We start from the raw sequence: 25525 nt of genomic DNA on the forward strand, positions 1-25525 counted from the left end.
AACACAATTATATTTATATATTTTTCTCGCGGAACACTAACATTAAATAATTTGAAATTCGGTATTTAGCAAGAACTTAAAATTAAATTCAAATTAAAAAAAAGGAACAATTCTTTGTTTTCGTGTCTTTCCTATTTTCTAAATTTCAATACATTTAAAATTGAAATTTCTCGGAACACTTGGACCATATTCGCGGAACACCGGTTAAGAACCGCTGGTCTAGAGACTCGTGAAGAAGTTCAAGTCTACAAAAATTAACCGAAAAGTATTTATTGAAGACGCTTAGAAAAAGGGCCTCGCCAAAACGTGGTTCGAACCATTGGTTGAAAAGCCATAAAAGTGGATGATTAAATTAGTTTGATTAACGATTAAATCTGTTTAATTGATTAAATAATATGATTAAAATTACGATTAAATTCGCCGATTAAATTCTGATTAAAATTAAAAATAAATTCAATCAATTAAAAAATTTAATCAATTTTTAGAATTTAATTTTTTTTTTAATCAGTGCCCAACTCTGGTTTTTAGAGAACTTCTAAGGAATATATTAGTTTAAATGGGTTAACTAATACCAGAATCTCAGAAGAAAGGCACCAAAACTTTGGAAAAATATTGTGTGACCACGATAATGCATTCCATGTTTGTTCAAACTGAAACTGAACTTTTTAAACTGAAATCCACAATAAATGAATTTGATTGAATTCCAAGTTTAACAGCAACTAATGGTTCTTTAAAACTTAAAAGTTAGTAAACCAATTTGGATACTTATTTTTCCTTGTTTCTATTGTTTTTTTAGGTTAAAATCTGGTTTCAAAATCGACGAATGAAGTGGCGAAATTCTAAAGAACGAGAACTGTTGGCTAGCGGGGGTTCTCGCGAACAGACATTACCCAACAAGAACAATCCACATCCGGATCTGAGCGATCCGGGAGGAGGAGGTGGACTACGGCAGCCTGACACTGAAGAGGAGGGATCTCCGGAAGAAGATGAAGAGATAAATGTCACGTGACTGATAGGTGAGTGTTGTTTTAAAATGGATTTTCAAGGAAATGAAGTCGCGAACTTGGATTTGATGGAGGTGCTTCTGAACTTAATACCGCCCTCTTTAAATTTGAATTCTTTGATTACTTTCCATCTTAGGCAGCAGCCATGGATGCAGCGCGAGAGATGTTCAAGATCATGTTCATTACTCTCTCCTCCTAGTTTCTGTAGTTAGCTGCCCAGATTTCTGTTAGTAATAAGTCAATGAAAGAGGAGCAATCGGCTATCCCTACTTTAATAGTGTTACAGATCTTTCAGCTAAGATTTTGCAACACATAATGCTCGGCCACTTGCCTTAAATTCTCCAGCGCTTGAAAACAAGGCCCTAAACAATTAATTTGTTGTTAATTCTGAGATATTAATTTTTTGATAATAAAACTCAATATTTTTTGCAACATGCTTGTTGAAGAACGTGTTGCTGATGTCAAGCAAGTCGTTTCGCTTACCGCTCTTTCCCAGTCGAGCGGGGCCGAGTGCACGAGTTATGAATTACAAGAGCGAAAGGGCGTGAGTAAGTGAGAGAGAGCAAGGAAAACAGAAGAGGGGAAGAGGTTTCAGTGGCGTAATACACCCCGCACACTCACAACTCCCTTAAACTCAATATGGCGTCTTCAACAGCTGATGACTATGAAATAATGGCCCTCGATTTGCATGTTGAGTTCCGCGCGCATAGACTTCCGCCCGTGTACCCTTGCTGGCCTCCCCTTGGTCCTCCAATCCTACTCTCCTTACTATCACAAAGAAGAACTCCTCCGTCGGCGGCACCTCTCCTCCAGCTGCTCCTTCATCTGGAGACGAGCGGGCTGGTTATTCCAGCTGACGTCAAGAAGCCATTTTTATTATTCCTTCTCGCCCACCTCTGCCAGGCCCTAAGCTCTGGGCACCTCCAACCAGTTGTCTTCATCGGTCCCGTCTACACAGAATTCCTTTAGCAGCTTACTCCTATCCCTGGCTTCCGCTACGGCTATATAAGCTTCTTGATTTCCAGCCTCCAATTTTTCCTCCTTCTTAATTCATATCCACCAAACACGTCGCCGACACATTTGTTGTGCTGCCCTCCGTTAGTTCCCCTCTGTTATGTTTTACTCTACAGTATTTAAGAATTCTAAATTTTTAATATCCTACTTGCTGCATATTGTTTATCCAATCCATTCTGTCGCTCCAATAACTCCATATCCGGTTTATTCATAAATACTTTCACTTCACACGTAAGAGGAAGGATTTGAATTGTGCTGGTTTTCGCGATAACGGAAGACACCGGAAAATTTGGACCAAAGAACCGTCTAAAAGCTTTCGGTTAGTTGTTCCACCAAATTGCGAAATACCATAATTTTAACGAATCTAGTTTTTTCAGTTGGTTTCTCTTAATTTATGAGAAGCTTGCAGATTTATATTATAATTAAATATAATTTTTAAACAGTTATAATATAATATTTTTACTATTTTATTTATTATATTATAATATAATTTAGTTTAAGAAAAAAAAAAAAAATTGTGCCGTGACCAGGATTCGAACCTGGGTTATTGCGGCCACAACGCAATGTCCTAACCACTAGACGATCACGGCTATCCCGGCTGGGTGGTGCCCGTGAGATTAACTACTGTATTCAGTGTAGTCCACATAACTGACTAAATTTATAATTGGTTAAAATCGTTGATGTTCAGCTTCACTTATAAAATTTTTCAGTTTTTTAAGAATTACCCAAAATTTGTTCCTACGATATTTTTAAATTCACCAGTAAACGAGTTGAATTTATTTAGTCCTAAAACGTTTCTCTGTTTCCAGTAAAATATTTGATTAAGGGGATTGGTCAATTTTTGGCGATATTGCCTTCTTAAACGATTGCCTCCGATCGTCTTTAAATTTACATGCAGGATTTTGGGATCAGTACTTTTTCTTTCTTTTTTTTTGGGTGGGGGATGCTGAGTAAGCTGCGATGACAAGCATTTTTCTAGAGTATCGCACACGTATAGAGTAGTACCTTTTAGTAAAAGTTTCAGGAAAATGTTTTTTTCTTTTTGAGAAAACCCCCAAATCTGACAGGCATAACACATTACTGATCTAGTGGTGGCATTAAAAATTTCATATTTATTATCTAAACTAATTTTATTGTTATAAACAATTTCAGACCATGAGCTATTAATGCTAAATTTAGAGAGAGCAAGTTTTTCCTTTAAATGAACATTCAGTGCAAGACTCGGGGTTAAATTCATTCCTAAATACTTATAATTGCGTACAACCTCTATAGTGCTATTTCTAAATTTCCAAGTTTCATTTTTTGCTCTTTTCCCACCTCCAGGCTTACGAATCATGATTTTAGACTTGGACAAATTTACTTCAAAATTAAAGGTATCACAATAATTTTCCAGATCTTTTATCATTCTTTACAAAGAGACAGGATCCTCAGCCAAAAACACTACATCGTCCGCAAAGAGAAGCATTTTTACTGTCTGCCGACCCACCCTGACTCCACCCCAATCAATGGAGTCATTATGATCGTTAAGGAAAAGCGAAAAAAGGAGTGGGGATAACATACAACCTTGCTTTACTCCCATATTGGTTTCAAAACTCATTGAGAGACTTTCCTTAGTCCATATCGATGCTCTTGTTTTCTCGTAAAGCTTTCGAATAACTTTAACAAACTTACTAGATACTCCATAATTTAAAAGTTTATACATAAGTACACGCCGATCAATACAGTCAAATGCTGCGCGAAAATCTATAAAAAATAAATAAACTTTCTTTTTTTCCTGGAATTTACAATGGATAATGCTGCAAAGATTAAAAAGGTTATCGTTTGTGGAATACCCTTTTCGGTATTCATTTAATATATGATTCTTTCCTACCCACATTTCAAGTCTGCGCTGTAATATAGAAGCAAATAATTTGGCGATACTATCGATGAGTGAAATGCTGCGATAATTATTTACGATATTTATGTCGCCTTTTTTGTGGAGAGGAAAAATAATAGCCTCCTTAAAAGTATCAGGAATTTCACATGAATTCCACATTTTATTGAAAATATATCTCAGTCTCTTAATGCACTCCGGTGGAGCGTACTTATAAAATTCATTAGGGACTCTATCTTGGCCCGGAGCCTTATTATCTTTGAACAAAATTGCACTAAGGGGGGGGGGATTAGAAAGACAAAAGGGCATTAAAATCAGAAATTGGGAGAGCAGACTGGAAAAGGAGAATTATGATAAACTAATATTAAAGGTTGGGAAGGGTGGGGGACGCCACCAACACTCAGAATACCTTTGACACAAATACCACAATATATTATTTTATTAAAAAAGATTATTGTTTTACAGTCATTTACAAGGTAATACCAATTGAGGTACAAGAAAACAGACAGATACAACGCAAAAGTAATAAAGGGCAATGTCTCTTTATAATCAAATATAATGCTCAAAGGGACTCCTGACTTAATTGTTTTAATACACCAGACAGTATAATACAGGAACAAATGTCCATCATTAGTTACAATAAAGAAATATATATATATATATATCTTACAGGTGGATGAAAAACAACATAATCATGGGCATGACCAATTCAGTATTGAGTTTTAACATAAAAAAAAGTGCACGAGGTTTTTAAGACCTGACCGGAAAGAAGCCAACATGGCGGCACAGTCACACTTATACACTACTGCCCATAAAGTCATTCGACACTCCTGGCTCAGTTGAGTGCCCATGGGCAACTGGCTAGAGCTCCCAGGCACACGCTGGAGCCCCTCTCCTTCCTCTTCTCCAGTTCTGCCAACTGGGCAATGATACGCTATTAGTACCAACAGATAAATTCTAGGCCGGGGGGGCCGCACATCCCTTCGAGGATCGAACAATCTTTATTAACTTTTTAACCACTTCCAAAATTTCCGCGCTCGAAAACTCTTTGTCCAAATCTAAATCTATAGTAAATACTTCAGCATATGAAAAAGCACTAGCATTCAAAGGAGGATTTAGTAAGTTTTCAAAATAGTTGGCCCAAGGAAAATGTAATGACTTTAATTTTAAGAGAAGGTCAAGTGAATTTTAACATCGCACTTTTTCTTTTTTCCCATATTATACCATTCTTGTTGATGTACATAAAATTTGAATCAGTAATTAGATTCAGTTAAGTAAAGTCTCTATTTTTTTGAATTTACAGATGGCTGACCGAGACATACATTGTCCAAGTACTTCTTGGAGTCCTTGCACTTCATGGGAAGATTTCTTTGTGGAAATACAAAAAATATTATTAATAAGGTGAAAAAGCAGCAAAAACAAAGATATATATTCTGTTTATTGTTACCAAAGAAGAGAGACAAAAATGAAATGCTTTTATTAAATTTGAAAAATGCGCCATTTGAAATTGGCCACAGTTTATTAACGTTAAATTCAGTATTTAGTTTCATTTCTGACCACCAAAGCGTGCAGGTCAACATACAGTTGCATAGACAGGCAGTAAACCTATATTTGTCAGTTTTTTCAAATAAATAATAATTATTATCAATTCGGCTGGGATAACTAAAACTAAAAAAACCTTTTACTTAATAAATTACCAAAGAATAACAAAAAATATATTTACCTATACACGCAATTGTTTTATTTAATAACCAGTAAATTCTGTCAGTGTGTATATATTGAAATGATACATATGTATAAATACAAATACGTTATATATATGTTTATGTATTTATTGTAAACAAACATTTAAAAAAAAAGAAGAATTAATTTAGTGTTATGTAATAATAATAAAAAAAAAGAAACAAAATGTGAAAAAATGAGAGATAACAATCTGTTAACCTTCTTTTTATCCTCATTTCAGGGTTTCTCCTTGTCCAGATCTTCCTTGGATTCCAGGTGAAACAGAATTAAAGCGAACGATGATCTTAACCATAGGCTTGCATCTCATTAGCTGCTAACAGATGGCCATCAAATTTTGCTCTACCTCTTATAATTCTAGCCACCCAGTAACTGTCAATACGACATTCAATACAATTACAATTATTTCGCTCACAAAGCAATGCAAACACTGGCAAATACAAAACCAAAGTAACGTTACAAATTTCTCAAAAAAAATGTAGCACTGTTCCTGGCACATGACTTCATCAAAATTAGCACGCTTGTTGCCAAGATGCAGATCTACAACATTATAGATCATTGTTGTTCATTCATTTTGGTGACTGATTCATTAGTTCCAATAGGATGGAAAAATAATTACCATTTCAGTCGAGTTTTTTTTTTTTTTTTTTATTGTATATATTTATTTATTTACAACCTGTATACATATAACATTCATCAAGTAAATGTGTTCATCAATTTGTTAGGCACAGATTGTAGGCTGAACCCGAGGATCCAGCCCCACAATCGGGAAGGCATGGTGAGAGGGGCCAGCCAATGCTGGAACTCTCTAGGGGTTGGAAGGAAGTTCAGGAAATAGGTAAAAGGTCACGGGGCCAACGTCGTTTCAGGCGTCGTGGAGGACTGTCGGGATGGGTTGTTGTGGATAAGGCTTGTGCTGTGGGATTAGGATGTATGGTTATGCTATTATGGAAATTAAGGAAGCAAGAATGGATTAGGTCATTGACAAAAGGGATATTGAGGTCTGTGTGGAGGGTTAAATTGGATACATAATAAGGAGCGTTGACGATATGCCGAAGGACTTTAGATTGAAAGGATTGGATTCTTTGAATGTTGGAAGGTTTCGCAGAGCCCCACAGTTCAGCTCCGTAGGTCCAGAGGGGTCTTAGTAGTGTCTTGTATAGAGTCAGTTTGTTATGTACGTTCATGGCTGATCTCCGGCCTAGCAGTCTTCGTAGTTGTCCGTATCGTCTATTGAGTTCTTGTCTTTTCAGTCTAGTGTGCGGGTTCCATGTAAGTCGACTGTCTAAATACAGTCCTAGGTAGCGTACTTGTGTGGAGGTCGGTATTTCTCTGTTGTGTATGAGTAGTGGGGGGCAAGTTTGTCTACGTAAGGTGAATGTTATCTGTTGGCATTTGTCTTCATTCAGTCTCATTTTCCATTTTTTGCACCAAGAGGAAATGAGATCAAGGTGTTCTTGGATATATGTGGAGGCTTCAGATGGATTGGGATTTGAGGATAATATTGCGGTATCGTCTGCGTAGGTTGTAATTAAGGTATGTGGGTGCGTGGGGATATCAGCAGTGTACACTAGATATAGGACTGGGCCAAGGATGCTTCCTTGCGGGACGCCGGCTAGGATACGCTTAGCATCAGAGAATTCAATGCCACATCTAACCTTGAAGTAGCGACCTGTCAAATAGGATTGAAGGATTTGGTAATAAGGAGTGGGAAGGAACTGCTTCAGCTTGTACAACAGTCCTGGGTGCCACACCCTGTCAAAAGCCTGTGCTACGTCCAGGAAGGCACCTAGACAGAAATCTTTCAGTCGAGTAAAATTTATTTTGCCGAGCTTTCGAGACCTAGGGACTAGGTCATCTTCAGGACTGTGGAACATGTTTACAGATTGTTAACAAAATAGAAATGATATACATATCTAAGACAGAAAACAGACACGAACAATTTAAACAACATATAGTTACGCAAACTTACTACAAAATACTTGACAATTGGCAACACTGACTTCCACACAATCTAACACATATCACACACAGACCGATCACACTCAGTCCATGAACAGACAAGACAGAAGACACACCAACCCTGAAATGTAAAAGTATTACTTTATAAACTAGGTAAATAATTTTTTGTAAATTTCATTATATTATACATATTCAATTTAATAGAATCATTGTTAACAATCTGTAAATATGTTCCACAGCCCTGAAGATGTGCCCTAGTACCTAGGTCGAAAGCTCCGGCAGAATAAATTTTACTCGACTGAAATGGCAATTATTTTTTCATCCTATTATAGATCACAATGTTCCACATTATAGGATACAGGAAACAAGGTAATTCCAGTAAAAATAATTAAGATAACGCAATTTTTCTATTTTTTAAAAAATAAAACCTTTACATCCAAAACTAAGCGACCAAAATGTGTACAATCTAATACTAGGGCATAAGAATACTAAGTTATAAATTGGAAACAAGGTAATTCAAGTAACGCTAACAATGATTTTTGTATTTTTCTCTACTTGTAGAAGCTCTACATCCAAAACTAGCCAACAAAAAAGGTGTAGAACGCATGGCTAGCTTAAATATGTGCAATGTTAGCAAATGGAAACAACGAAATTGCAGTAAAGCTGAAGATTTCCCTAAAGTTCTCTTTATTTCAAAACCCATACATCCAAATCTAGCTGACCAGACATAACATGAACAATATTTTGCAAAGCTGAAGAATACAAAGTTTGAAACAGGAAATAAGTGAACTGAGGTAAAATAAATGATCATTTCTCTAGATTGCTCATTTTAGAGAAAACTTCTACAAACAAAACTAGCCGACTTAAGTTCAATAATGTTAGCCAGGCTTAAAAAAAAAAAAAGACACGATTAGAAATTGTAAGCCAAGAAATTGCAGTAAAGCTAACAATGGATCTTTGTATTTTTCTATAATTTGAGAACCTCTAAATCCCATAACTAACAGGCCTTATTTGTACAATGTGTTCCTCGAGTTTAATGTACGAAATAGAAATGGAAAACAAGGTAATTCTAGTAAATCTATGTAAGATTTTTGAGAAACACTATATCCAAAATTAGCCTACCAAATAATGTGTATAATGTATGCCTGGCTTAAAAATACAATGTTAGAAACAGAAAACATGGTAATTCAAATAAAACTAAGAAAGATTTCGGTTGCTAGCTGGTTGTGCTAAAGTGAACACGTTAAAAAACTGCTCTGTGTTTTAGTGGTGACTTATGCGGTTATACATATTTTTCGTGAATGAAAGTTGGTATAATTATTGATCAATAATATTTAAAGATTTGTGTGAAATATTAAAAAAATCTAACGATTAGTTTTCGCTTAATTAATTAAAACTCGTAATTATATTTCATTAAAATAGTGTATGTTGGTGCAAAGTTTATTGCAGTGGGCATATTTTTGTTATTAAGTGAAGTATAGAAGAGAAGAGAAAAAGATTATTCTCTTTGCTGTCCCACTCTGCATAGAGTTCTCTATTCTGCTGTCCCCCACCACCATTAGTCAGACACATGCACACACTCACGCTGACAGATCCGATATTCTACTTAATATACTGAACAGCTAAGTATTTGTACAATATAAGGAGTACTGAATAAGTAATTATATTTTACTGTTGTGTTTTCTGATTATTTGGCTATAATGGAAGCACATTTTAAAGAATTAATTCAAAAACTAGAGGAGGTGAAGGATAGTTTACAAAAACAAATACAGGGCGTAGATGAAAAAATGTGTGGCATGCAAAGCCAAATTAACGTATTTGTAAACAGAATTGAGAAAGTGGAAGCTGACTATAAATTAATAAACAAAGAAGTTGAATTATTTAAAACTAGGATTGATGGCTTACAAAGTTATAACAGAGCAAATAATGTTATACTAAATAATATGATGGAATGCAATAATTTAAATACTCAGGAATTAGAAATTAAAGTCTTGAATTTTTTAAAAGATATCATTAAAGTTGATGTATCATTAAATGATATAAATTTTATCAGAAGAATTGGGCGTAACTCATTGGAGAAAAAACCTATATTGATAAAATTTGTGTCATTTCGTAAAAAGATTGAAGTATTGAGACTTGCGAAAAATTTGAAGGGCTCAAGTGTGAGTTTATCTGAGAATTATTCGAATGAAATTCGACAATCGAGAAGGTTATTACTGCCTTTTTTGTATAAAGCAAGAAGTATACAATGCAAAGCTTTCTTAAGGCAAGATAAACTCATAATAAACGACAAGAGATTTTATATAGAGCAATTGCAACAATTGGAACAAGAAGACAAATTATCCACATTGACCTCAGGTGCCTCGGGAACTTCGGAAGTGGGGGAATCTGATGCTGAGGTGAGGGCCAGTCAAAAGAGTAACAGGGTGTTAAGACAAAGAACAGGACAGGGAAGAATAGATGGGAAGAACAAATGTGACCCAATCCTGAAATGGCTTGGCAAGGAGGAATCAAAGAGGGCCACAAGTAGTGGAAAAAATAAAGGAGAAACTAGTTCTAAGCAAAAATAGCGTCAACTTATTCAATATGAAACTGCTTCCAATTTGACACTGGCAACTACAACTGGACTCATCGAAGGCGTACATGCAAATGTAATTGGTGAATCTGATAACGAAGGTATTGGTGCTCATGATGGTATGTTACCTTTAGTAAACCCTAACAAAAATAAATTAAAATCATTACGCATTTTATCCTATAATATCGCGGGTTTTAGAAATAAAGTGCATAATTCTGAGTTTATTGATTATGTAAGTAGTTTCGATGTATTTTTTCTGTTCGAATCATTTTTATTAAACAACGATGCTTATTTAGTTACGAAATGTTTTCCTGAGTTTAAAATTATTTTTATTCCAGCTGAAAAATCAAAAATATTTGGTAGAGCAAGTGGGGGGCATATTTATGGAGTTAAAAACACAAAATTTTTACTGAAAATAAGTAAGGTTGTTAAATTAAATGAATTTCATGTAATACAACTGTTAATTGGTAATAGCAATCTGTATATATTACCGGTATATTTAAACTGCAATAAATGGTATGAGGATTATGAAAAACTGTGTACATTTCTATATGACTCAATATTTCAGTTTTATGTTAATAGGTGATTTTAATGCTAGAATTGGCAGTTTACAGAATATACCATCTAAAATGTTTTTTGAAGAAAGAAATGTAATATTTCCAAAAAGAAAGTCAAAAGATTTAATTGTAAATAAGAGTGGATGTCGCCTGTTAGAATGCTTTAGTGATTATGACTTGCTGATATTAAATGGTAGAACGATTAAAGATTGTAATGGAGAATTCACATTTGTCAGTGCTGTGGGATGTTCCGTAATTGATCTTTGTGTGGCTTCTAAAGAATGTATTCCATTGATAGATAATTTTGAAGTAGATACTCAGTCTTTTTCGGACCATATGCCAATTGTTGTTTCTTTTGAAATTCGTGGTTACGGTGTTTCGGATGGTAATGTTCTCTCTCTACTCCCTAAATTCAACTGGAATATGCAAAATAAAGTTAATTTTCAAAATAAATTACGGATAAACACAGAAGATTGTAGAGCTAGATTTGGATCATATCTACAACCTGATATCGGATTCCTCCAATTTGCAGCTAAATTATAATGCAAAGGGTAGTTATAGAGCGCGGAAAAATCAGAAATGGTTTGATAAGGATTGTAAAAAATTGCGTACATTGTCGCTTAAGGAACTAAAAAAGTTTAGGAAAACAAATAATGATGAGGATAGAAGTTTGTACCAAAAATTTAATAAAGATTATAAAGCTCTATGTGATCAAAAGAGAAAGGATTATTACACAGATTTAGTAAATCAGTTTAAAACTATTAAGGATACCAAAGGGTTTTGGGATTTAGTGAATAATTTTAAGAATAAGGTATTTATAGTTGGAGGGGATATAGATTTAATAGAATGGATAAATTACTTCAGGGCTCTCTATAATCCGCCGCTACTGACTGTCCGTATTTCTTATGCTTCACCCTTTGTGATAAATGAATTTCTGGATAAACCGTTCACAATGTCTGAATTAAAAGTAGTACCTTAACAAAAACTTACAGTTTAAAATGTTAAGTAGAAGGGTTGATTAAACGCCAAAAGGTACACAAATCAGCGAGTTCCCAACATTTCATTAATACTTCATTAATAGTCAAGTAATTCTACTGCATTAATTTTCATTAATAAGTTATTTTTTAGAATTTATTAGATGTCACAGACCCTTATGCTGGCCATTTTCGTCTACAAAATATATGTTCAAGTAGCACTGTAGATTGACTGTAATATCTAGTTATTTATAATAATCAAACTATTAATTACAGGTTAAAAAGAAAAAAAAATATAAGGCTAAAAAATTCAAAACTTTTTTTTATAAAAAATTTACATCAATGATTTTATTTTATTTATTTATTTTTATTTTTAAATAAAAATCGTCGGTTTAAGTTCATTCTTCGATTAAAGTAATTGTTATTTTATGTAGTAGTCAAACGTTTATAATAATAGGTAATAATTATCTGGCTTTATCGCAAATAATATAGTTTTCTTCAAATACATTCTCAATCTAGGTATTCATCCCACAATGTTGTATATATGTAATATAAAGTAAATAAGATATGCATATTTTAGGACAGCTAATTATTCCAGGATTTTACTATAAGTAAAATTAGGGGGACTAAATTAAATTACAATTGAGAAATGAATAATTGTTGTTAAATAATCTACTTGTTATTATCTGTGTATTATTTGTGCTCACGAATATTTCGGTAAGACGAATTCAAGACAGTAGCCGATTCTAACTTTGTCTTTTTCTACTTTAACATGCATGTACGTATATATATGATTTATCATAATTATAACAAAAAAATATTATAAATGAAGTGGCCAGCATAAGGGTCTGTGACATCTAATAAATTCTAAAAAATAACTTATTAATGAAAATTAATGCAGTAGAATTACTTGACTATTAATGAAGTATTAATGAAATGTTGGGAACTCGCTGATTTGTGTACCTTTTGGCGTTTAATCAACCCTTATACTTAACATTTTAAACTGTAAGTTTTTGTTAAGGAGATTTTTGTACCTTTTGGATAGATTTTTCTTTTTGTCTATTTTGCAAAGTTACGTCTGCTTTACAGATTTGATTTTTTTCAAATTCGGAATAAGCAATTCTATCATTATAACCTGATAAGGTGTTAAGTCGGAACCGTAACTACCACTGGAGAGATCTTTTTATAGAATGATTATAGTTGCGTTCCCCCAAACCATCCTCAATAACAATTTTTTTGAAAAAGCGTTTTGAATAACATAGGAAGGTATTTGTACGTAAATAGCAAAATTAAACTGCGATTTCAGTACTTCCTTTTAAGAGGAGTAAGAAAAATAAACTACGATTGCAGTACTTCTCCCTAAAAGGCAAAGAGGAAAGATTTTTTAATCGAACGACAATTCATTGATTTAAATCGGTTCACTCATTGATAATTTAAACGATTGCAGTACTTCCTCTTAGTAGGTGTAAGAGCACGATGGCACTTGACAGCCACGTAGAGGAGCTTTAACCACTTATTCGGGCTGAATTTTATCAAAATCGGACTAAGCGTTATAGAAATATTGGTAATAATAGTTTTAGAAAGGGTCTTATTTGGGTGGGGCAAACTCCCCTCCTTATGAGGCACGGCGTCGAGACTTTTAAAGTGCAAATCTGTACAAAATTTCGATTCGAATGACACTTCATTCATGAAAATCGGTTCACGTGTCGATAATTTGCAACGATTGCTATACTTCCCTTTAAAAAGTGTAAGAGCTGATCGTCGCTTTAATGTTACGTAGGGGAGCCCTAACCCTATCACCCTACCAAATTTTATCAAAATCGGGCCAAGATTTACAGAGTAATTAGTAATAATAATTTTGGAGGGGGCCTTACATAAAGGGGGCTAACTCCTCTCCCATTCGATGTACAGCATCGAGACCCCCAAAAGGCACATCTACATAAAATTCCGAATCGAATGACACCTCATTCATGAAAATCGGTTCACGCGTTTAGGCGCTACGTTGTTTACAAAAAAGGTAACAACAACAAGAACAACAACAAGAACAACAACAAGAACAACAACAAGAACAAGAACATTTTTTGAAAAAGCCGTTTTTGCTCATTTTCGGCAACTTTTTTCTCGAAACCTATTAGATCTGGGTGGTTGCAAAAAAATTACAGTTATAAAGGAGGGTTTGGAGTAAGATTTAAAGAAAATTTGGGAATTTTATCTTTTATAGAAAAAGAGAAAAAAATTGTCAAAGTTGGGTGTTTTTCAACGTTACGCTTTTTCGTGCAGTTTTTGATGGTCAACCCTTATACAACTGTCCTACCGGACAGTTTTAATTAGATAACTCTAAAATAAATAAAGCACCGGGGACTGACCAAATTCCATATGAGTTTTACAAATATGCGCCTGAAAATTTCCATGAAATCCTTTTGAGCTATTTTAATAATATTTTTGAAAAGGGATTGGTACCACTGGAATTTAAAAAATCAGTGATATATCCAATACACAAAAATGGGGATACAAACTATAGAGGAATTGCATTTGAAAATACCATTGGGAAAATTTTTTCAGGTTTATTATTGCGAAGATTGACGCAGTGGGTGCAGGATAATGACATTCTGAGTGAATTTCAAGCAGGTTTTAGACCAGGGTATTCCTCTGTCGATAATCTATTTACCTTATCAAATATTATAAATATTAAGTTGGCGGAAAAAAGACGGAAAGTTTATATATTTTTTCTAGACCTCTCTGCGGCTTTTGATCGAGTGGATCGTCACGCTCTAATCTATAAATTACAAGAAATCGGAATTTCCACAAAAATAGTGCGTATTATAAAGGAACTTTTCGAGAATACAGAAGCAATGGTATGGTATAGAAATGAATATTCTGATAAATTTGAGACAACAATGGGTGTAAAACAGGGGGCATTGTTGAGCCCTTTATTGTTTACTCTTTATATAAATGATATTGAAGATGATCTTATAGGAGGATATTAACCGAAATAAAATTAAATTGTTAGCCTTTGCTGACGACATAGCGGTGATTGCATTGGATCCTGTTGAGTTACAACATAATATTCATGCTTTAGAAAAGTATTGCCTCAAATGGAACCTAAAGATTAACACAAATAAATCAAAAGTGATGGTATGTCGAAACGGCGGAAGACCGTCTAATAAAGAGCGTTGGTCTTTAGGTAATGAAAATATAGAAATAGTCAATTGTTACAAATATCTTGGATTGCGCATAACTCCTCAGTTAAATTTAAATAAACATTTAAATGATAAATTATTAAAGGCAAAAATAGGTCTAAATTCTGTTTGGAAATCATTTATAGCAAATAGCAAAATTCCTGTTTCGGCCAAGCTAGAAATGTTCAACGCTGTTTCTCGTGCAATCATGTGCTATAGCGCGCAAGTTTGGGGTGGAAAGTCTTATAGGCAAGGAGAACAGTTATTCACGTACTTTATTAAAAAGTTATTAAGATTGCCTAGGAACACCCCAAATTACATTATCACCTTGGAAACAAATATGCCTCCATTGTACATCCATACATTGCAGTTACACCATAATTACATTATAAAAGTACTGAGTATGCCAAATTATAGGTACCCTAAGATAGTAGCATTAGAGACAATTAAAAGACAAATTTATTGGTATAAGGATCTTTGTAATGTAAATTCTGAAAATGGCTCAATAATAAAAATCAATTTTGATAATGTAGGTGATTGTAAGAAGGAGTTAAATTTATTAAGAGAACAAATCCACAGAAATCATATAGAAGCATGCATAATTAGAGCACAAAATTCTCAGTTTAGTATAATTTATAAATATCTAAATTTCAGTTTCGGTGATGAATCATTCTATGTCTGCGATAAATATACAACTGACAATATTAGTTGGATAATTAAAATAAGAGGAGAACTATTGAATCTAAATTATAAAAGATACAATAGTAATGAAAGACACAAGTCTGTTCGCTATGCAGTAGGGAAGAAATAGAAAATATCATTCACTTCATTTGTATTTGCCCTGCTTATAGAGATCTCCGATTGAAGTTTTTAAATAAGATTATATTGTCCCAACAAGAATTAATACAGTATCTAAATGGTGATTGGATTTCTTTATTGAATTACACCAAGCGTGCTTGGATCTTACGATATGAAAAGATACATAATTAATCTATTTGTGTAAAATAAAGAATTTATTTTATTTAATATAAAAAGTATTTCTTTTAGTTTATTATCGATTTACTAAAATACATATTATTTACTCGTATACAATGTTTTGCATACTTATTTAGTTAAGAATATTTATTTATATATATGATTTATTATTGATATATTGAGTATATTTACATATTATTTATTTATTATTTGTCCTTTATTGGGAATGGTATATTATCAAAGAACATTTATTTTGTATTTGCTAGCTAGCACCCCCGCTGATGGTTTTGTACCAAGCGTATGTCCTTTATTTGATAATTATTGAATAAGTTGATCTGTTAATTTTGAAATTTATGTACATATTTAAATAAAAGACTTTATCTATCTATCTAAGAAAGATTTCTCAATTTCTGTTTTTTTTTAAACCTCTAATTCCAAAACTAGCCGACCTAAGGTGTAAAATGTATTTAGTTTTTTTTTTAATTTTAAATCGCCATAGTTTTTTAAAGGCACGTTTGGTATTTTGTTTGAGTTTTTATTATTTTTATTTTGTTTTAAGAAGGATTTCAATTGAATATTGGGAAGAGTAGATTTTAAAAAATAATTTAAATATGCTTTTAATTCCAAAGAAGTTGAGATGTGGTGGGGTAGTTTGTAGAGTCGCCTGTAGAATGCGCTAGCCAACAGTAGTTATGTCCGCCATGATTTGTCTTTTCTTCTATCAGCTGCAATTTGATTTTTAAAGTTGGACATAATTATGCAAAAAGGAACCAACCCACATGTATGCTGAAATTGAGTTTATGATGAATATAGGTTGCTAAAAGCCTATTTTAAATTTAGCAAAAAAGAACCAAGCCACTACTATCGTTTTTATGATATAAATGACATTGTGAACCAAACCACAAATTATATTTGAAGATTTAAAGTTTAACGAAACAGAACCAAGTTACTTGGCTCTTCTTTGCAAAATAATATGGAAGTTATATAAAACAGAACCAAACAGCTTGGATCTATTTTGCAAACTAGTGAATTACTGCATGTGGGTTGGTTCTGTTCAATATACAATGAGAACCAATGCACGTTTTAACATTTTAACATAGGATCTCTACGAAACGCGTTAATATTGCACTAAGATGAGATCACAGTTTCTATGGTTTGCTAAAATAGTGAATTTACAGAAAATATTTTCTTAGCGTTCAATATTTAATTTAATCATTTCAATCGTTTTTGGTGCTAATTTTGAGCTTAAAACATTTATTCTTAGACTGGGTGTATCTGCGGTTGATTGCGGAGGATCAAAGTTGGTCGTGAGTGATATTGTCCGTGCGCTGTGGTTTTATTTGTGTTTGTATATAGTTATTTTCCGAGGGTGTTACATTGCCTCCGAATTCTCCCCATAAATCTTAGTAAGTTTCATCGATAGAGTGAAATGTTCGGCAGACAGCGGGGGGCCAGGGCCCCCGGATAATACCAGTTTAAACTTAGATAAGTCATCTTTAACTAACAGTTATCAATCAATGAATTAAAATAGTACTAACTTATTTGCAAACATGTTGGAAATGCTACGAGGGGGTACCCAAAAAAAACCGGAATTATTTTTTAAAAGCTATTTATTTACAAATTTTTTTACAGAACAACCTTATCCCCTTCAAAATACTCTCCATTACAACTAATACATTTGTCCCACCGGTGCTTCCACTGTTCGAAACATTTTTTGTAGTCATCTTTAGAAATGGCTGACAGCTCCTTCTTCGTTTTTTTTCTTGACCTCTTCAATGTTGTCAAATCGGTGACCTTTCAAGCCCTTTTTCATGCGTGGAAATAAGAAAAAGTCGCACGGAGCCAGGTCAGGCGAGTAAGGTGCGTGGGGCAGCGGAACCATGCCATTTTTAGCCAAAAACTGTGTAACAGAGATGGCTGTGTGTGCAGGTGCATTGTCGTGGTGGAAGAACCAGTCTCCTGTTTGCCACAAATCGGGTCTTTTTTGGCGAACACTATTGCGCAATCTTTTCAAAACTTCCAAATACAAGGTTTGATTGACGGTCTGACCTGGGGGGACAAACTCTGAATGGACTACGCCTTTGGCATCAAAAAAGCAAATCAGCATTGTTTTGATGTTTGACTTGACTTGACGACATTTTTTTGGTCGGGGTGAAGATGACGTCTTCCATTGGCTCGACTGTTGCTTTGTTTCTGGGTCATAACAATAGCACCATGACTCATCACCAGTAATGACCTTTGACAGAAAGTCTGGATCAGTTTCAAGCTGTTGTTTCAAAGCACGACATGTTTCAACTCGATGTTCTTTTTGATTGTCAGTCAGAACTCGAGGAACAAACTTGGCAGCAACCCTTTTCATCCCCAAATCTTCCGTTAAAATTCGCTGAACCGAGCTCCAAGATAACCCACTACTCTCTGACAGTTGATCAATTGTCTGTCGACGGTCTGTGAACACCAGCTCTCGAATTTTTTCAACATTTTCGTCGATTCGGGCAGTTGATGGACGTCCAGAAAGAGGTTTGTCATCAATCGACATGTCGCCATTTTTAAACCGAGTAAACCACTCGTATACTTGAGTTTTTCCCATAGCGTCATCTTTGTAAGCTGTTTTCAACATTAAAACACTTTCAGCAGCATTTTTGCCGAGTATAAAACAAAATTTCAGAGCTGCACGTTGTTCACTTAAACTTGCCATCATAAAAAACGAAAAAAGAACAAAACAGCGCTGGTAAAAACAATCACCGCAGATGAACAGAACAAGCCAGGCAGACAACACAGGCAGGACTGAACTGGCAAGGAATTGCGCTATACACGTCTAGCGGCAGAAATGCGTACTACATAAGCTCCATGCGCGGCAACGCAATTCCGGTTATTTTTGGGTACCCCCTCGTAAGTACTAATACTTTGGATAAGGATAATAATACAAACAAAAGTATTCTAAAGGCAAATGAACGCCCTAATGAAGAAAATATTGCATATTGAAAGTCTAAAGTTCATGTACTAACTCAGCTAACTAAGGTCCTAAAATAAATTCAGCACCTAAAATAAATGATATAAAATCTATTTTGCATTTTATTCCGAATGATTGTCTTCCTTTTTACCGCGATTTATTTGCTGATAAGTACGAAAAAGATTATATAGATGGATTTGGCGCTAACCTAGATTTCACACCAGAAGATGATTAAAATAATATATTTTACATGATTTTTTAATTTTAAAATTTAATTTAGTTTGGAAAGATGGAATTCTGTTCAGTTTTACAAAAAATTATATGAAAATTTCGATAGACTTTTATTTTTCTCCCTATATTGTGTTCTGCAAAAAAGAACCAAGTAACATTTTCAGAAAATTTAAGAAATAAACTGATAGTAACTGAAAATGATTGCACTCTTTAAATAAGTTATAATTATTGCTCAAAAAATGAATTAACTGTAAAGAACCAAAAGTTAGCTAGAATTAATTATTGCAGTTAAACTTTAAACCTCATTTACTCGAAAATGAGTTTTTGTTGGTTGGTTCTTTTTTGCATAACTATGTCCAATTGATACTTAAAACTATTGTAAACCTTATCTGTCAAACATTATTGTTTTACAAGAAATAAAAAGAAGTATTTTCGCAAAATGGGAAGATGAAACAGGCAATTTTTTTTGTTAAATATTTCAATAAAATTCTTAAACGTCTTCGGTTCTTCACATTAAAAGTATTATTTTAAATGTGATATTTTAATTTTATTGATGCATTAAAAGAAGCCAAGCAAGAAATATCTTTTTTTCTAAACCTCTTTATGTAATTAAATCAACAATGCATTCGTAGCAACGTTATTAATTGCTAATTTTCACAACTAAAGATACCACCAATAAATTTTAACGTTTGTACTATAAATATTGCTATAATGTTCTCTATTATAAGCCTAAAATAAGCAGGTAAGCTTAGTTACTTTTTCCTATTTTATAAATTGTGTTTCTTTTTTTTTATCTTTTGATAGCCTTTTCTTTTTGCTAATATTTCCTATATTATTATTTCCATGTCATTACCCTACTTGTACAACTGCATTAGTTTCATCTTGATTTGTTTTTTACATTTCTCTTTTTTACTCGTATTTCTTATCATCTTTTAACTCCTTTCTTTTTTACAATTCCACAAAAAGATTAGCTTCTTTATCATTTAATTTTATTCATTTGCTATGTCTTCTTTCTTCAGTACTGTATTTTTGTAATTAGAATGCTATTTTATCCAGTTTATTTCTTATTAATTCTTTAGTTTTAGAAAGTTTTTAAAATTGTATTTTTGTTAGTTGCAATTTTGTTAAGTATCTCTTTTTATTCTTATTTTTTCTTATTCTAATATCATCACTATCTCATTGTTTTCTGCTATTGAAGGTCAGCTTACTAATTTCATTAAATCATATTCGTTTAGATTTATATATATACTCGTATATAATTATTACTCATTATATATTTTTCTTGTTTTTATTAAAGAACAGCTTCAATTAAAGACTCAAGTGAAGAACGGCCCAAATTAAAATAAAATAGTGTTTTAATTCATATTTTAGGGAAGCAAAAGGATCAGGTAGTTTGTAGAAACATCACTAGAGTGTGTTAGAGTGCAGTAGTGCTGTTCTCCGCCATTACTGATTTTTCATTTCTGTTTTAAGTTTATTTAATAAAAAAAGACACAGTTAACATTCTAATAGCTATATAATCATTTCTTATCAACTGCAATAGATTTTACAAAAAAAAAAAAAAGTTTTGATTCAGTAGAAAAGTTACAGGTAATATTTTATTCTACTGTTTTAAAATAAGTTCATGCATTAGTTGGATTGGCTAACAACAATTTAAATTTATTGGTGATATGATTATTTCATACTAAAATTTGTATTCAATAATAAATTCCAATGTTTATAACATAATTTTGTATTGATCAGCTATTTAATCAATTTTATTAGATTTTTAATAAGATTAACTTCTGATTTAATAAGATTTCACTGTTTCAAACAAAACCAAAATTCAACTTTAAATATCTCGTTTCCTACTCGACAGATTTTTACTACATTTTACACAATTATAGACAATAGTAGTCTCCATATACAGGTAAAATATAAAAAATTTTATCGAGTAGTTTTCGAGATATTGAAAGTTAAAGTTTTCACTTTATAAAACTGAAGCAAACTTTAACTAGAAAAATCTCGAAAACAACTCGATAGATTTTTACTACATTTTACACAATTATAGACAATAGGAGTCTCCATATACAGGTAAAATATAAACAAATTTTATCGAGTAGTTTTCGAGATATTGAAAGTTAAAGTTTTCACTTTATAAAACTGAAACAAATTTTAACTAGAAAAATCTCAAAAACAACTCCATAGATTTTTACTACATTTTACACAATTATAGACAAAAGTAATCTCCATATACAGGTAAAATAAAAACAAATTTTATCGAGTAGTTTTCGAGATATATGAAGTTAAAGATTTCACTGTCTTCAATGAAACCAAAATTTAACTCAAAATATCTCGAAACTATTCGATTGATTTTGTTTATATTTTACCACTATATGGAGACCACTATTGTCTACAATTGTGTAAAATTTCGTAAAAATCTGTCGAGTAGGAAACGAGATATTTAAAGTTGAATTATGGTTTCGTATGAAATAGTGAAATATTTAATTTGAAATATCTCGAAAACTACTCGATAGATTTTCTTTATATTTTACGTCTAAACAGACAATAGTAGTCTCCATATACTAGCAAAATATAAACCTATTCTATAGAGTAGTTTTCGAGATATTTGTAGTTAAAGTTTTCACTTTATTGAACGGAAGCAAACTTTAACTCTAAAAATCTCGAAAACTGCTCAATAGATTTTTACTATATTTTACACAATTATAGACAATAGTAGTCTCCATATACTGGTAAAATATAAACCTATTCTATAGAGTAGTTTTCGAGATATTTGTAGTTAAAGTTTTCACTTTATTGAACGGAAGCAAACTTTAACTCTAAAAATCTCGAAAACTGCTCAATAGATTTTTACTACATTTTACACATTTATAGACAATAGTAGTCTCCATATACTGGTAAAATATAAACCTATTCTATAGAGTAGTTTTCGAGATATTTGTAGTTAAAGTTTTCACTTTATTGAACGGAAGCAAACTTTAACTCTAAAAATCTCGAAAACTGCTCAATAGATTTTTACTATATTTTACACAATTATAGACAATAGTAGTCTCCATATACTGGCAAAATATAAACCTATTCTATAGAGTAGTTTTCGAGATATTTGTAGTTAAAGTTTTCACTTTATTGAACGTAAGCAAACTTTAACTCAAAAAATCTCGAAAACGGCGCAATAGATTTTTACTATATTTTACACAATTTTAGACAATAATAATCTCCATATACATGTAAAATATAAACCAATTCTATCGTGTAGTTTTCGAAATATTTGTAGTTAAAATTTTCAGTTTATTGAACGGATGCAAACTTTAACTCAAAAAATCTCGAAAACTACTCGATAGATCTTTACTACATTTTACACATTTATAGACAATAAAATTCTTCATGTACAGATAAAATATAAACAAAATCTATCGAGTACTTTTCGAGATATTTGAAGTTAAAATGTTCACTTTACAAAACAGAAACAAACTTTAACTCAAGAAATCTCGAAAACTACTCGATTGATTTTTACTACATTTTACACAATTATAGACAATAGTAGTCTTCATGTACAGATAAAATATAAACAAAATCTATCGAGTACTTTTCGAGATATTTGAAGTTAAAATGTTCACTTTACAAAACAGAAACAAACTTTAACTCAAGAAATCTCGAAAACTACTCGATTGATTTTTACTACATTTTACACAATTATAGACAATAGTAATCTCCATATACAGGTAAAATATAAACTAATTCTATCGAGTAGTTTTCGAGATATTTGAAGTTAAAATTTTCTCTTTATAAAACTGAAGCAAACTTTAACTCAAAAAATCTCGAAAACTACTCGATAGATCTTTACTACATTTTACACATTTATAGACAATAAAATTCTTCATGTACAGATAAAATATAAACAAAATCTATCGAGTACTTTTCGAGATATTTGAAGTTAAAATGTTCACTTTACAAAACAGAAACAAACTTTAACTCAAGAAATCTCGAAAACTACTCGATTGATTTTTACTACATTTTACACAATTATAGACAATAGTAGTCTTCATGTACAGATAAAATATAAACAAAATCTATCGAGTACTTTTCGAGATATTTGAAGTTAAAATGTTCACTTTACAAAACAGAAACAAACTTTAACTCAAGAAATCTCGAAAACTACTCGATTGATTTTTACTACATTTTACACAATTATAGACAATAGTAGTCTTCATGTACAGATAAAATATAAACAAAATCTATCGAGTACTTTTCGAGATATTTGAAGTTAAAATGTTCACTTTACAAAACAGAAACAAACTTTAACTCAAGAAATCTCGAAAACTACTCGATTGATTTTTACTACATTTTACACAATTATAGACAATAGTAATCTCCATATACAGGTAAAATATAAACTAATTCTATCGAGTAGTTTTCGAGATATTTGAAGTTAAAATTTTCTCTTTATAAAACTGAAGCAAACTTTAACTCAAAAAATCTCGAAAACTACTCGATAGATCTTTACTACATTTTACACATTTATAGACAATAAAATTCTTCATGTACAGATAAAATATAAACAAAATCTATCGAGTACTTTTCGAGATATTTGAAGTTAAAATGTTCACTTTACAAAACAGAAACAAACTTTAACTCAAGAAATCTCGAAAACTACTCGATTGATTTTTACTACATTTTACACAATTATAGACAATAGTAGTCTTCATGTACAGATAAAATATAAACAAAATCTATCGAGTACTTTTCGAGATATTTGAAGTTAAAATGTTCACTTTACAAAACAGAAACAAACTTTAACTCAAGAAATCTCGAAAACTACTCGATTGATTTTTACTACATTTTACACAATTATAGACAATAGTAGTCTCCATATACAGGTAAAATATAAACTAATTCTATCGAGTAGTTTTCGAGATATTTGAAGTTAAAATTTTCTCTTTATAAAACTGAAGCAAACTTTAACTCAAAAAATCTCGAAAACTACTCGATAGATTTTTACTACATTTTACCCAATTATAGACAATGGTAATCTCCATTTACAGGTAAAATATAAACAAAATCTATCGAGTAGTTTTTGAGATATTTGATGTTAAAATTTTCTCTATATAAAACGGAAGCAAATTTAAACTCAAAAAATTTCATTGAATAAAGTTAACAAGTTCTATTAAAAAACGAATTGTTGGGGAGATTTTATCATTTTTTTTCTTTATTAATATTTTCAGTTTTGTGAGTGTACCTAAATTTGGAATACTACTATAAGGAAAAAGTCTTCTGTTCTAGAGAAATTAAGTCCTATATCTTCAATTTGTACTACTCTATGGACACACCTAAACCTAGTATAATGAATGTTAGCTACTTATGAACAGAAAGCCATTCACAAAAGAAGAAGACAACGCAGACATCCAAATCCATCACAAAAAACAACGTAAGAAAACTATGAATGCTAATTTTAGAACTTATAGTCAATTAAAAAGAAAATTAGGTATATTGTTTTTGTAATGGATTTGTAAACCTTTTTTTTATGTATTTTTTATTCTGTTCTTTTTAATCGAGTATAAGTTCAAAATCAATTTTGGTTTCCCACAATTCATTTCTAAATCTTTTTGTAATCTTTTCTTTTTTTGTAATTGCCTATAAGTTCTGAACTAGCGTTTATGGTTACCTTATATTGTTTTTGTAATGGATATTTATTTTACCTTTTTTATGTATATTTCTAAATCTTTTTGATGTAATATACTTTTTTTCTGCAACCATGTAGGAATGTTCTCATTACTCAATTAAAATCAGCTGTGTAATTCCCAACTTTACCTCACTAGTGGGGAAAAATTCTCATTAGTATCACTTTCCTCACTAGTGAGTGGAAAAACTTTATTGTTCTTCCTTGATATAAGAAGTTTTGTTATTAAATATTTTCTGTAAAACTCTAATAAGCTTATTTAACGTAACTAAATAATTAAAAAACGAATATTAAAAAATAAAATAAAAATTGAAAGGAATATAGAAATAAAAATAATACTTTAATAAATAATTAGATATTTTTAATTATAACAGTTAAAAAGGTTATAGTGTTACCTTATAGAAATTTAAAATGGATTCTAGTGATTCCTGTTTAGTTTTTTTTAAGTTAATAACCCTAATGGTTGCAGAAAAAATATAATATTTAACTCGAGTGTAAAGTATTTTCCTCACACTCGGCAATTTGCACTTGCACTCGCCTCGCTTCGCTCGCTCGTACGTGCAATACCTGCCTGGTGTGAGGAAAAGTACTACTTTCCACATTTGTTAAATAAATAACTATAATCTTTTCTTTCTTTGTAATTGTCTATAAGTTCAGAAGTAGCGTTCATGGTTATCTTATAAATGCCGTTTTTACTCATTTTTGGCAACTTTTTTCTCGAAACCTATTAGGTCTGGGTTGTTGCAAAAAACAAAATTACAGTCATAAAGGAGGATTTGCCATATATTTCAAAGAAAATTTGGGAATTTTATCT

At 31.9% G+C, this 25525-nt stretch overlaps 1 protein-coding gene and 1 non-coding gene across 2 annotated transcripts in view; one reads left to right on the plus strand and one right to left on the minus strand.

Moving 5' to 3' along the window:
* Dbx (homeobox protein Dbx) overlaps nucleotides 1–6164 on the plus strand; it is a 64343-nt gene extending 58179 nt beyond the window's left edge. Inside the window, exons 5-6 of the mRNA XM_074116672.1 lie at nucleotides 797–1016; nucleotides 5195–6164. Of these exons, the coding sequence (XP_073972773.1) occupies nucleotides 797–1009 (213 nt within the window). The 3' untranslated portion in view covers nucleotides 1010–1016; nucleotides 5195–6164. The remainder of the gene's footprint in view (nucleotides 1–796; nucleotides 1017–5194) is intronic.
* Nucleotides 2537–2608, minus strand: TRNAH-GUG (transfer RNA histidin (anticodon GUG)). Its single transcript has one exon. It is a non-coding gene; the product is annotated as a tRNA-His (tRNA).
* Nucleotides 6165–25525: the final 19361 nt, after the last annotated feature.

This window comes from Rhodnius prolixus, unplaced genomic scaffold (genome assembly GCF_049639745.1).
Source record: "Rhodnius prolixus isolate KJV_2025 unplaced genomic scaffold, Rpr scaffold_19, whole genome shotgun sequence".
NCBI classification, from domain to species: domain Eukaryota; kingdom Metazoa; phylum Arthropoda; class Insecta; order Hemiptera; family Reduviidae; genus Rhodnius; species Rhodnius prolixus.